General features: G+C 44.9%; 1 protein-coding gene across 1 annotated transcript in view; it reads left to right on the top strand.

Annotated features, from left to right (window-relative positions):
- VAMP2 (vesicle associated membrane protein 2) overlaps window positions 1-3,108 on the top strand; it is an 86,905-nt gene extending 83,797 nt beyond the window's left edge. The window contains exon 6 of the mRNA XM_089660903.1: window positions 1,559-3,108. Coding sequence (XP_089517029.1) covers window positions 1,559-1,575 — 17 coding nt within the window. The 3' untranslated portion in view covers window positions 1,576-3,108. The remainder of the gene's footprint in view (window positions 1-1,558) is intronic.
- The last annotated feature ends 10,318 nt before the right edge of the window (window positions 3,109-13,426 follow it).

Here is a 13,426-nt window from a genome sequence, read left to right as displayed (position 1 = left end):
TCCTCCATCTTGTCTGTTCTTCATGTTTGTTCCTGCTCATCTTGGGTCTTCTTCTGTCCTCCATTTTGTCTGTTCTTCATGTTTGTTCCTGCTCATCTTGGGTCTTCTTCTGCCCTCCATCTTGTCTGTTCTTCATGTTTGTTCCTGCTCATCTTGGGTCTTCTTCTGTCCTCCATCTTCTCTGTTCTTCATGTTTGTTCCTTCTCATCTTGGGTCTTCTTCTGTCCTCCATCTTGTCTGTTCTTCATGTTTGTTCCTGCTCATCTTGGGTATTCTTTTGTCCTCCATCTTGTCTGTTCTTCATGTTTGTTCCTGCTCATCTTGGGTCTTCTTCTGTCCTCCATCTTGTCTGTTCTTCATGTTTGTTCCTGCTCATCTTGGGTATTCTTTTGTCCTCCATCTTGTCTGTTCTTCATGTTTGTTCCTGCTCATCTTGGGTCTTCTTCTGTCCTCCATTTTGTCTGTTCTTCATGTTTGTTCCTGCTCATCTTGGGTCTTCTTCTGCCCTCCATCTTGTCTGTTCTTCATGTTTGTTCCTGCTCATCTTGGGTCTTCTTCTGTCCTCCATCTTCTCTGTTCTTCATGTTTGTTCCTTCTCATCTTGGGTCTTCTTCTGTCCTCCATCTTGTCTGTTCTTCATGTTTGTTCCTGCTCATCTTGGGTATTCTTTTGTCCTCCATCTTGTCTGTTCTTCATGTTTGTTCCTGCTCATCTTGGGTCTTCTTCTGTCCTCCATCTTGTCTGTTCTTCATGTTTGTTCCTGCTCATCTTGGGTCTTCTTCTGTCCTCCATTTTGTCTGTTCTTCGTGTAATTTTTTCCTGCTCATCCTGGGTCTTCTGTCCTCCATCTTGTCTGTTCTTTATATTTTTTCTGCTCATCCTGGATATTCTTCTATCCTCCATCTTGCCTGTTCTTCATGTATTTTTTCCTGCTCATCTTGGGTATTCTTCTATCCTTCATTTTGCCTGTTCTTCATGTTTGTTCCTGCTCATCTTGGGTCTTCTTCTGTCTTCCATCTTGCCTGGTCTTCATGTATATTTTCCTGCTCATCCTGGGTCTTTTACTTTCCTCGATATTGTCTATTTATATTTCTTTCTGTTAATTTTGTGCCTTCCTCTGTGCTTTATCTTGTCTGTTGTTTACACTCATCCTTGGCTTTATTTTATCTTTCCCATGTCCCCGATTGTTCTTTGCCATTTCTCGTTACTTTGGTCTTCACCTCATCTTTACTCTGTGTTCCCGTTCATCTTGTATCTTTGTGTTTGCTCTTACCCGCACCCTGTTCTTTTTTCCCTCACCTCTGATCCTATTTGTCTTTTTCTTGTCTTCATTATGCCTGTTCCATATCTTTCTCCTTTTCTTTGTTCTTCACCTTGTCTTTGTTGCTGACCCTTTTTCCTGTCCCTCATTGATTTTGTCTTACTCATCCCTGTGTCTGACATTTTTTTCTATCGCTTGGACTCATTATGTCTCCTGTCACTTGTCCTTTTCATGCTTTCACCCCAATGTTTCCTCTCTCCTCTGCATCCCAATGTTTTTGCTTTTTGTCCCCCGCAGTTTATTTCAGCACCTAAGGACAGAGTCACACTCTCTCCCCGTCTCTCTGTCTCTTTTTCTCCCCCTTCGCCGGATCTGTCATCTACCCCAGCTGGGACCAGACAAAAAAAAACTTCTACATAAAACTCCCCCCTCCTGCCTCTCCCCCCTCCCCTTTCTAACATAGGGAAGTGGGGACCCCTGCCCCCATTAATTGTGCAAAAGCTCTCTCCCTCCTTACTCTCCCTTGTAAATACCCACTGACTGAAGGAGCCCCCCCCCTTAACTTATATACACACACATATATATAATATTTAATTTGTCCGTGTGCAGGTTTTTTTGTTCCCCTTGTTTCCCGTGAAGCTGTGTGTCTGTGCTGTTTATAACCCCCCCGAGGGGGGAGGGAGGGGCAATTCCTTCCCAGAACTGGTCTCTATTCACCCCCTACTGAAACAAGTCCGTCTTTTTTTTTTCCGTTTTCCGTTTTTTTAATAATTTTTTGTCAATTCAGCAAGAGTGGCAGTTGAGGATTTAATGGAGGAGGATGGTGTGTGTGCGTGTGTACAGTATGTATGTGTGTAAAAAAAAAAAAAAAGATATATATATATATATATAAATATAAATCCTCTGTATTCCCCTTCCCCCCCCCTCTCTGTATGCCCATACTGTGTGTCTCCTCTTCTTATAGATTTCCTAAAGGATGGGGGCACCAGCAAAAGACAAATGATCTGTGCTGCCATATTTTCCCAGATTACTCCAAAGCATTCTCCGTTTTTTTTTTTTTTGCAGGGGTCATATGAGTTGGTAAATTGGTGCCCTTCCTTCTTCCACTACTCCTGGAGGGACGTAGTGTAAAGAAGTGGGCTAAAACTACTCTGCAGCCCCCTTGTTCTCCCACTTTGACTGTGGTAATCCACTGGCGTGCCTTGCAGGAGGCAGAATCGCCAGTAGGCGCAGGGATAGCAGAGGGAGCTGGCCGAGAGAGGTAGAGTGTGAACTGGCTGTGTGTGACTTGGGGATCAGTGCAGGCGAAACGAAGGGCAGATTTGATTCCCCGCCACCTCTTGCCACTTAAGAGGGAAGTGGCACTTAGGGTGGCGTTGGTTTCTGCTTCGGTATACCCCACTGGCAGATAATCCAACGGAAGGGCGTCATAGCCGTTGCCCCGCTGCTACTGGATGAGGTCAAAAAGGGTATCTTGGTGGGAGTAGCTGTGTCAAATCCCAAAACCCCTACACCGCTCCATGACTGTAATAGCAAGAGAGGCGCCATTTTGTCCCTTGCCCCTTCTAACCAATCCCTGCATGGGACCAGCCATGACGTAGCTGCGACCAGCTAGGGCAATAAGGCACATACCCCGCAGAGACGTCTCCACCCTGGTCCCCTTTTCCTCCCGTGCCTGATTGCCCGGTTCGCCCACAATGTCTCATGAGGAGGGAGGGGGTGAGTGTGGCCAGGGGCAATAGGATAAATTCCCCCCCCCTCTCTCCTTTTTACCACCCTCAATTCCCCCTCCCCCCTCCTCCTATTCCCACAACATAAATATTAAAATAAATGTTGTTTAACCAAAATGTTCTGTGTTTGTGGTTCATTCTTTCTGATGGGGATGAGGGAACATTTAAAGTGTATGTAAACCCTAGCAAAGAACGTCTTTTATTTGCTCACTTTTGGTCTGTTAAAGTGTATGCTCACACCAGGGGCGGACTGACAACTCATGAGGCAATAGGGGATCATGGGGCCCCTGTGTCCTTACCCACACTCAAAGCACACCCAAAAAAGCCTATAAAAGAGGTACCAGGGGCATTTCATGGGGCCCCCTACTGATCCTGGGCCCTCGGGCAGTGCCTGAGTGCTTGAATGGTCAGTCCGCCCCTGGCTCACACATATTTTCTCCTTTGAGTTTTGAAAGGAGTGCGAAAGAGTTAGAACTCGAGTCAAGTGTGTGTAAAAAAAACCCTGGTAGGTGACCCTGGCTCACGCAAGGTGTCTTAACAACAGTTGGTTCTCACCAAAACACCTGAAGGCGGAGGTGAGCCGGAGATCCTAGTGGCCCTGTATTACTTCGCTGCAAACTGTCACCTATTCGGGGCCCTCAGGATCCTCCTAACAAGGGGTTGGCTGAAACAGAGGGGCTATGTCGCAGAGACTGTTCACAGAGCTTCAGACTATAGAGCATTCAGGTCCAAGCAAGGATCAAGGCAGGGAAGAAAGTAGTCAGATCTGAGCAAAGGTCTAGGCAGACAACAAGCAAGGGAGTAGCCAGATCAATCCGAGTCAGTAGTGGTCCACCAATCTATCAGGCGACAAGTATCAGAGCTGGTGAGAAGACGCAGAACCAGCATCTTCAAAGGCTGGTGCTTTGTTACCTTTCCAGGTTAGAAGACATGTCCAGCAACATTAATGGGAAATTCTGGAGATCCTAGAAGGGGTTCTGCTAGTACTATTGGAAATCCTGGCAGGAATTCTCAAGTACCATTAGAAGTCCTTGCAGGGATTCTGTACATTCCATTGGAAGTCCTGGCAGGGACTCTCAAAGTTGTGACATAGATTCTGAGAGTAGCAGCTGTGGAAGCCCTGATAGGAGTTCTTGGAGCACTGTTGGAAGTCCTGGCGGGAACTCTAGAGGTCTTAACAGGGGTTCTGAGAGGATCAGCTCTGGAAGTTCTGGCAGGGGTTCTTCTTGTACCATTGGAAGCCCTAGCAGGAATTCTTCGAGTACCATTGGAAGTTCTGACAGAGTTCTGATAGTATCAGCTCTGGAAGTTCTGGCAGGGATTCTGCTAGCACCATTGGAAGTACTGTCAGGAATTCTTCAAGCATCATTGGAAGTTCTGACAGGGGTTCTGAGAGGATCAGCTCTGGAAGTACTGGCATAAATTCTTCAAGCACCATTGGAAGTTCTGGCAGGGGTTCTGAGAGGATCAGCTCTGGAAGTTCTGGCAGGGGTTCTTCTTGTACCATTGGAAGCCCTGGCAGGAATTCTTTGAATACCATTGGAAGTTCTGACAGGGGTTCTGATAGTATCAGCTCTGGAAGTTCTGGCAGGGATTCTGCTAGCACCATTGGAAGTACTGGCAGGAATTCTTCAAGCATCATTGGAAGTTCTGACAGGGGTTCTGAGAGGATCACCTCTGGAAGTACTGGCAGGAATTCTTCAAGCACCATTGGAAGTTCTGACAGGGGTTCTGAGGGGAACAGCTCTGGAAGTTCTGGAAGGGGTTCTTCTTGTACCATTGGAAGCCCTGGCAGGAATTCTTCGAGTACCATTGGAAGTTTAAACAGGGGTTCTGATAGTATCAGCTCTGGAAGTTCTGGCAGGGATTCTGCTAGCACCATTGGAAGTACTGGCAGGAATTCTTCAAGCACCATTGGAAGTTCTGACAGAGGTTCTGAGAGGATCAGCTCTGGAAGTTCTGGCAGGGATTCTGCTAGCACCATTGGAAGTACTGGCAGGAATTCTTCAAGTACCATTAGAAGTTCTGACAGGGGTTCCAAACGTAGCAGCTCTGGAAGTCCTTCCGGGGTTCTGAGAGTAGCAGTTCTGGAAGACCTGGCATGGTGTCCACTAGTACCATTGGCAGTCCTGGTAGAATTTTTATAGAGTACCATTATAAGTCCTGGCAAGGGTTCTGAGAGCAGCAGCTCTGGAAAGCCTGGCAGGGATAATATGATAGGAGCACCAGACCAAAGGTTTAAGAGTCCACAATATTTTATTTTAGTGTTTTCTCATAACAAGAAAACCTAAAACATCCAGTGCATTTCTGGGGCTCAAAAACCTTCCCTTCCTTCAGGGCTATTGTATTTAACTGTTTACCGGGTGATAGATAAAGTGTTTCCAGATTTTGCTGTCACATTGCTCCTGGGAACATTCCATTTTTTTAATTGCTTCCATTCCTGTAAACTGTTAACGCCAATGACTTTGCCACTTTGGGTCCTCCTAATTACAGACAATATATGAGCCCTGAAGAAGGGGGAAGTGTTTGAGCCCCTGAAAAGCTTTGGAATTTTTGTGTTTTTTTTCCTTGTTATAAGCAAACACTAATGTTAAAAGATTTTGTACTGTTAAGCTGGCCATAGACGGGTCCAAAACCGGCCATTTAAAAAAAAAAAACCAACAAAAAATCGGTCGTTTAATTGGTTGACGTTACCACCAACGGTAAAAAAATTGGCTGATTTTCGTCCCGTCTACGGCCGGCATTTAACCCCATAATTACTTCTGTCCCTAAGAATTCCAGTCCGCTATTATATTTTATATGAAAAGTCTTGCGGTTGCAACAATGTATCCATTTCGGATACAGATGTTTTTATTCGGATACTAATGGATACATTGTTGCAACTGCAAGACTGGAAATCTTCTTCTCCTTCTCTTCTTCTTTTTATGCTTTTTCTTCTTCTTCTTCTTTTTCTTCTTCTTCTTCTTCTGCTTGTTCTTCTTCTTCCTCTTCTGCTTTTTCTTCTTCTGCTTTTCTTCTACTTCTTCTGCTTTTTCTTCTTCTTCTGCTTTTTCTTCTTCTGCTTTTTCTTCTGCTTCTGCTTCTTCTTCTTTTTCTTCCTCTTCTGCTTCTTCTGCTTTTTATTCTTCTTCTTCTTTTTCTTCTTCTTCTTCTTCTTCTGCTTTTTCATCTTCTTCTTCTTCTTCTGCTTTTTCTTCTTCTTTTGCTTTTCCTCTTCTTCTTCTGCTTTTTCTTCTTCTTCTTCTGCTTCTTCTTCTTCTCCTTCTTCTTCTACTTTTACCTCTTCTTCTTCTGCTTTTTCTTCTGCTTTTTCTTCTTCTTCTTCTGCTTTTTCTTCTTCTGCTCTTTCTTCTTCTTCTTCTGCTTCTTCTTCTTTTTCTTCCTCTTCTGCTTTTTCTTCTTCTGCTTTTCTTCTTCTTCTTCTTCTTCTTCTGCTTTTTCTTCTTCTTCTTCTGCTTTTTCGTCTTCTTCTTTTTCTTCTTCTTCTGCTTTTTCTTCTTCTTCTGCTTCTACTTCTTTTTCTTCCTCTTCTGCTTCTTCTGCTTTTTCTTCTTCTTCTTCTTTTTTTTCTTCTTCTTCTTCTGCTTTTTCGTCTTCTTCTTCTGCTTCTGCTTTTTCTTCTTCTTCTTCTTCTTCTTCTTCTGCTTTTTCTTCTTCTTCTGCTCTTTCTTCTTCTTCTGCTTTTTCTACTTCTTCTTCTTCTGCTTCTTCTTCTTCTTCTGCTTTTTCTTCTTCTGCTTCTTCTTCTTCTGCTTTTTCTTCTTCTTCTTCTTTTTCTTTTTCTGCTTCTCCTTGCAGGTCACGGCTCATGCTTATTTTTTTATTGGTAAAACGATTGTCCGATTTGCCCATCATTGCCGGGAAAATCATCCGATCGTCAAAATTGACCGCAAATTTTCCAACATGCCCGATAAAAAAAATGTGCAAAAACCCCAAAAAACAGCCAACCAATTAACCCATTAACGGTTTCGAAAATCGGCCGATTTTCGACCCATCTATGGCCAGCATTAGACCTTTTGGCCTGGCACCCTCATTAGACTTTTTCTTTTGGTTTGAGTCCTTTAGATAAGGGGACCTTGTTTTTGTTGGGAGTGGCCTCACAGGAGGGGTCTTTGTCCCCATTGGAGAGGTTTACCCTTTCTATTTGTCCTGATATCCACTGTCACCAAGGCGGAAGGAATTGCCTCCAGGACTAAGTGGAAATCTTCCAATGGGGAGCTTGTTCTGGTGACAACAGTCTAACGGGAATTCATCTCACTTTGCAAAGATTCCCTCTCACTTCCTGCTGGGTCACTGGGACCGAAATTTAAAGGAAATCTCCCCAGCAGGACACCTTTTTGAACACTATATACATTGAATCTGCCACCATATACACTATAAATATGACATTAAAAGCATTTTATTTTTATTGTTTGTTGAATGCACAAAAACAAAGTCGTTGATCCTGCCAGAAATCCAGTGCCACCCCGTTCACTGCTATGTCACACACTGTCATTAACCCTGCCCAGTTCAGCTCAGTGCACTATAGAACACCTCCCCTGTGTTATAGAGATGAGAAGAAGGGGAGGTTTCTGTAGTCCTGTCCTAAGGTGACAATACTTTTCCTCCATTGATACAGTACAGTGAGTAAATGCTGTCACCCTAGAACAGGAAATGTGTTACTGGCAGGATCACCAAGTAAAAACAAAGAGAGGGAAAAATGCCTGGAAGAAGAAAACAAATGCAGCCACCACATGAAAGGATTGGTAAACTGAAATATATTATAGATTTTGTTTGGTTTTATATACTTGGGGGCTCTCCAATCTATGACCCGTGGGCCAAATCCGGCCCTCTGATGTAAAATGTGCTCTGGTGGGGACCCTGATGGGAACTCTGATATAGGGGGTCACTCTGATGTAAGGGGAAGTTCTGATGAAAATCCTGATGTAAGGGATGTAAAGGAGGACTATGATGGGAACTCTGATATAGGGGGGCACTCTGATGTAAGGGGGATTCTGATGAAGATCCTGATGTAAGGGATGTAAAGGAGGACTATGATGGGAACTCTGATATAGGGGGCACTCTGATGTAAGGGGGATTCTGATGAAGATCCTGATGTAAGGGGTGTACAGGAGGACTCTGATGGGGACTCTGATATAGGGGGGCACTCTGATGTAAGGGGGATTCTGATGAAGAGCCTGATGTAAGGGATGTAAAGGAGGACTCTGATGGGAACTATAATAGGGGGGCACTCTGATTTAAGGGTTGAATCTGATGAGGACCCTTATGTAAGGGGGGATTCTGATAAGGATCCTGATGTAAGGGGTGTACAGGAGGACTCTGATGGGGACTCTGATATAGGGGGCACTCTGATGTAAGGGGGGATTCTGATGAAGATCCTGATGTAAGGGGTGTACAGGAGGACTCTGATGGGAACTCTGATATAGGGGGGCACTCTGATGTAAGGGGGGGATTCTAATGAAGATCCTGATGTAAGCGGTGTATAGGAGGACTCCGATGGGGAATCTGATATAGGTGGGCACTCTGATTTAAGGGTTGAATCTGACGGGGACCCTTATGTAAGGGGGGATTTTGATAAGGATCCTGATGTAAGGGGTGTACAGGAGGACTCTGATGGGGACTCTGATATAGGGGGCACTCTGATGTAAGGGGGGATTCTGATGAAGATCCTGATGTAAGGGGTGTACAGGAGGACTCTGAGGGGGACTCTGATATAGGGGGGCACTCTGATGTAAGGGGTGATTCTGATAAGGACCCTGATGTAAGGGATGTAAGGAGAGACTCTGAGGGGGATTCTTATGTGAAGGGGGACTCTGACGTAAGAGTATTCATTCATTTAAAATGTATACCCCTTTTTTCCTCCTGCACGTATTTGTACAATGTATGCTGTGATTGGTCTGCTATCTGGGAAGACCATAATTCTGCTCAGACTGTTTTCTAAAGCAGACATCTCGGATGGACATCATTGCAGCCAAAGCAATAGTTCCCCGATGAGGTCATCTCTGTGCTCTCTCCTCCAATCAGCTCCCTCTATTGAAACCACAATTCTGCAGTGCTGTAAAACCCGATTGGCCTTGCCTGTCTCATTCTGAATGGTGATGTATAGCTGGATACTGGGGCTGGACTGCAGGAACTGTTTGTGTTGCAGTCACATGGATCCAGCTTGGACCAGTGTAGTACACATATCTCATTCCTTATGGACTGCTGGGGAAGCCGACAATCGCTGTAGTAGCTGGAACGACTACAGTGATAGTTGTGATCTTCTGGGTCCTGCTGGGTTTCTGTGTGAATGAACACAGTCCAAAAGGGGGCGTTTATTGTTTTCAGTGAATACAAGGCTTTCTCTGATTGGATGAGGTTGAAAGCAAGGGCGGTGATGTCACAATCTCCACCCTATCCAATCAGAGAAAGTCTTGTATTCATTGAAAAAAAAAAAAAAAGTAGAAGGTGTCATACAAATGGTGGCATTGCGAGTGACCCCTTGTGGTTAGAGTGCAGGGGGAAGACGCTCCATACAAGACTGCTTCAGTGATTTCCAGCTTCCCCATCAGGTATGAGCAGGGGCGGACTGACCATGGCGGGGGGCCCGGGGTCAGTAGGGGGCCCCATGAGATGCCCCTGGTACCTCTCATAGGCTTTTTTGGGTGTGGTTTGAGTTTGGGCGAACACACAGGGGCCCCATGATCCCCTATTGCCCAGGGGCCCCATGAGTTATCAGTCCGCCCCTGGGTATGAGATATACTGTACATACTTCCATTGGACCTATGTAATCATGCAATACATATTACCGGAGTTCCGCTTTAAAGTGGTTCTAAAGGCAGAAGGGTTTTTACTGTCATGTATTCTATGCATGAAGGTAAGAAAACCTGTGTGCTGCTTCCCTCACAGCCCCCCAATATTCACTGAGCCCCCCTCTCGATCCAGCGATGTGCATGAGAGCCTCAACTGTCCCGGGACTCCCTCTTCCCATTGGCTGAGACAGCAGTGGGAACCATTGGCTCCCACTGCTGTCAATCAGAGCCAGTGAGCCAATGAGGAGGGAGCGGGGGGGGGGGTAAGTTGCAGCTCTATGCGTCTTATGAACACATACAACCAAGCTTGAGAGCGAGCACACACCAGTGACCCCATAGCATGCGGCTTGCTATCGCGGGCACTGGTCAAGAGGGTGGAGCCAGGAGCGCCAGCAGGGGACCTGAGAGGAAGAGGATCAGAGCTGATCTGTGCAAAACCATTACACAGCAGGCAATGCAGGCCATAGACGGGTCAAAAACCGACTGTTTAAAAAAAAATGAAAAAAAAAAATCGGTTGTTCAATAGGCCGTTACCACCAACGGTAAAATAAATCGGCCAATTTTCTTCCCGTCTACGGACGGCATTTTTACTTCTGTCCCTTGCAGAGAGCTCCGCTATTATATTTTATATGAAAAGTCTTGCGGTTGCAACAATGTATCCATTTGTATCCTTTTCAGATACAGATGGTTTATTCGGATACAAATAGATACATTGTTGCAACCGCAATACTTTTTCATGTAAAATATAATAGCGACTAGAATTCTTCTTTTTTTTCTTCTTCTCTTCCTCTTCTTCTTCTTTTTCTTCTTCTTTTTCTTGCAGGTCACGGCTCATGCGCAGGTTTTTTATCGGTAAAACGATCTGCCGATTTGCCCATCATTGCTGGGAAAATCGTCCGATCGTCAAAATCGGCTGTGAATTTTCCAACTTTACCGATAAAAAAAAATGTGCCAAAACCCCGAAAAACGGCCGACCAATTAACCCACTCACGGTGAGAAAATTGGCCGATTTCTTTTTTTCAGCCAAAAAAATCGGCCGATTTTCGACCTGTCTATGGCCTCTAACTTTTTTTTTTTTTTTTTTTAAAGCCGAATCTTTAATATCACTTTAAAGCAGAACTCCAGACAAGTGACATATGCAGGCCATACATGGTTCGAAATCCAAATGATTTTCGTACGAAAATCAGAATAATTGGCCGATTTTCGCTCTGTTAGTGGGGCAATGGCATCGGCCTATTTTCGTGGTTCCTCCCCATTTTGTTTATTGGGCATGCTGGAAAATTTGTGAAAAACAACAGTTTTTTTAAATCATTGATGGCACCATCGGATTACAGAACGAACGACGTTTCGATTTTCGGACGAAAAATCGTTCAGAATTCGAACCATGTATGGCCTGCATAAATGTATCGGCCAAAACATTCCGTACAAAGAAAAATCAAAGCTGAACTTCAAGCAGACAGTTACTCCACATCTGGAACACATGCAAACTGCTATACCTGCCAACATATTTGTATTTCCATCCAGTCCTGAGATTGACACAGCCCTGCCCCAGAGCACAGCCAGCTTGGTCACCTGACTTTTCTCTGCAGCATCTAAGATGGAGCGTCACTCTCTCAATCAACATGGACTATTGGAATCCTTATGCTGCTCGCATTAGTAAATAGATAGGAAGGTACAATATATCATATTTACTTGTTTTATTTTTTTTACACTTCTACTGATATTTCCTGGTTTCCAGGCCTAGACAAATGATGTCATACATCCCAGGAGTCTTCAGGAAGGGAGGAGGGTTTTCCTCAGCTAAGCACACTCTCCTGTCTGCATGCCTGAACTAAGGGCAGATGGATTCCAGGAAGTAGACGCTACATACATCATCTGCCCTTACTCAAGATGGCCGCCGCCTGAAATGCTAGGGAGGTGTTTTTCAAAGTTTCTTAGGAAAATAAAGCATGGAGACATGGATGGATGGGGGAGTTTGATTTAACAATTGAAATTTAATTAACCGCTTTCCTGCAGCAGAAATATTGCTACAGTGTGGCTGGGCTGCACAAAATCATATATATACACAGTATATATATATATATATATATATATATACATACACATGTGATTTTGCATTTCCGGGTAGGGGGCGTGAGCCATTGGCGGCCTCAGCTGTCGAACACCGGGTCCCGGCCTGTGATTCCCCTCCGGCCGAGTATCACTGAAGAGGGAGAGACCTGTAAACAATACAGATCTCTCCCCTGTTAGCTACTGCACACTGCTTTGTATGGCTCCAATACAAAGCAGCCTGCTTACACAGTAAAACACAACACAGCACACAGTTAACCCTTTGATCACTCCGTATGCGAACCCCTTCCTGCCCAGTGTCATTAGTACAGTGTCAGTGCTTTTTATTAGCACTGACCACTGTATTGGTGTCACTGAGGATGTCAGTGACACCAAGTCAGTTCCCCCCCCCCAGTGTCTGAATGCCCGCTGCAGTCCTCCTATAAATCGCTGACCGATGCCATTACTAGTATAAAAAAAAAGAAAAAAAAATCCAGTATAAACCGCCATTTGTAGACGCTATCACTTTCACGTAAAGCAATGAATTTACACGTATTGGGATTATTTTTCAGCAAATAAATGTCACAGAATACATTTGGCCTAAATTTATGACGAAATTTGATTTTTACATTTTTTTTATAGCAAAAAGTCAAAAATATTGTTTCTCTTTCAAACTTATCAGTCTTTTTTTGTTTATAGTGCAAAAAAAAAAAAAAAACAATGCAGAGGTGATCAAATACCACTGAAAGAAAGCTCGATTTATAGGGAAAACCGGGAGGCGCCGGCATGAAGGGGTCAATAATCATTCTTAGGTGGATGCTGCATCTGTCCCCCGCTGGCTCTAAGGGTGAGAATTGAACACCGCGCTGATCGCTGAGTTCTCCCAGCTGCTCTGAGCAGAGAGTGGTAACTGTCAGTCACCGCTCTCTGCTCCCCCCCCCCCCCCCCGCTCACTGAAGCACTGGGCTATGGAGGAGGCAGGAGTGGCTGGGTCTCAGTGGCTCGCTGGGAGGCTCAGAAGGGTGTCGGTCCAGACTCCTAGGTGGATCCTGACTAGGGGCGAACTGACCATTCAGGCATTTGGGCATTGCCCGAGGGCCCGGGGTCTGTAGGGGGCCCGGTGAGAGGCTCACTGAGCACAATTCACTAAGCGGTATCTTACAGCATCTGAATATATGATAGGATACCGCATAGCGTTTTTTTAAAAAAAAGTTTGAATTCCCCAAAAAACACAACTAAAGTACCGCAGTTATTTTATGAAGTCATGTGGTATTTCAGCAGTGAAAACCGTGTATTAATGTTTCAGCAGTCAGCGGGGTTCCCCACTGACAGCTGAATGTAAAAGATAGAATTGCCATCAATTAAAAATGAATTAAAAAACAGTGTGGGGTCCCCCCCCTCTCCATCCATACCAAGCCCTTCTGGTCTGGTATGGATTTTGAGGGGAATCCCCACGCCAAAATAAAAATAAAAAAAAATGGCATGGGGGCCCCCCACAAAATCTATACCAGACCCTTATCCGAGCATGCAGCCCGGCAGGTCAGGAAAAGGGGGGGGACAAGCGAGCGACCCCCCCCCTCCTGAACCATACCAGG

The sequence above is a fragment of the Staurois parvus genome, unplaced genomic scaffold (assembly GCF_062004578.1).
Source record: "Staurois parvus isolate SC_StPar_1 unplaced genomic scaffold, SC_StPar_1.0 ptg001287l, whole genome shotgun sequence".
In the NCBI taxonomy this organism is placed as follows: domain Eukaryota; kingdom Metazoa; phylum Chordata; class Amphibia; order Anura; family Ranidae; genus Staurois; species Staurois parvus.
The sequence above is the reverse complement of the archived record's forward strand: the minus strand, read 5'-3'. Positions and strand labels throughout refer to the sequence as shown.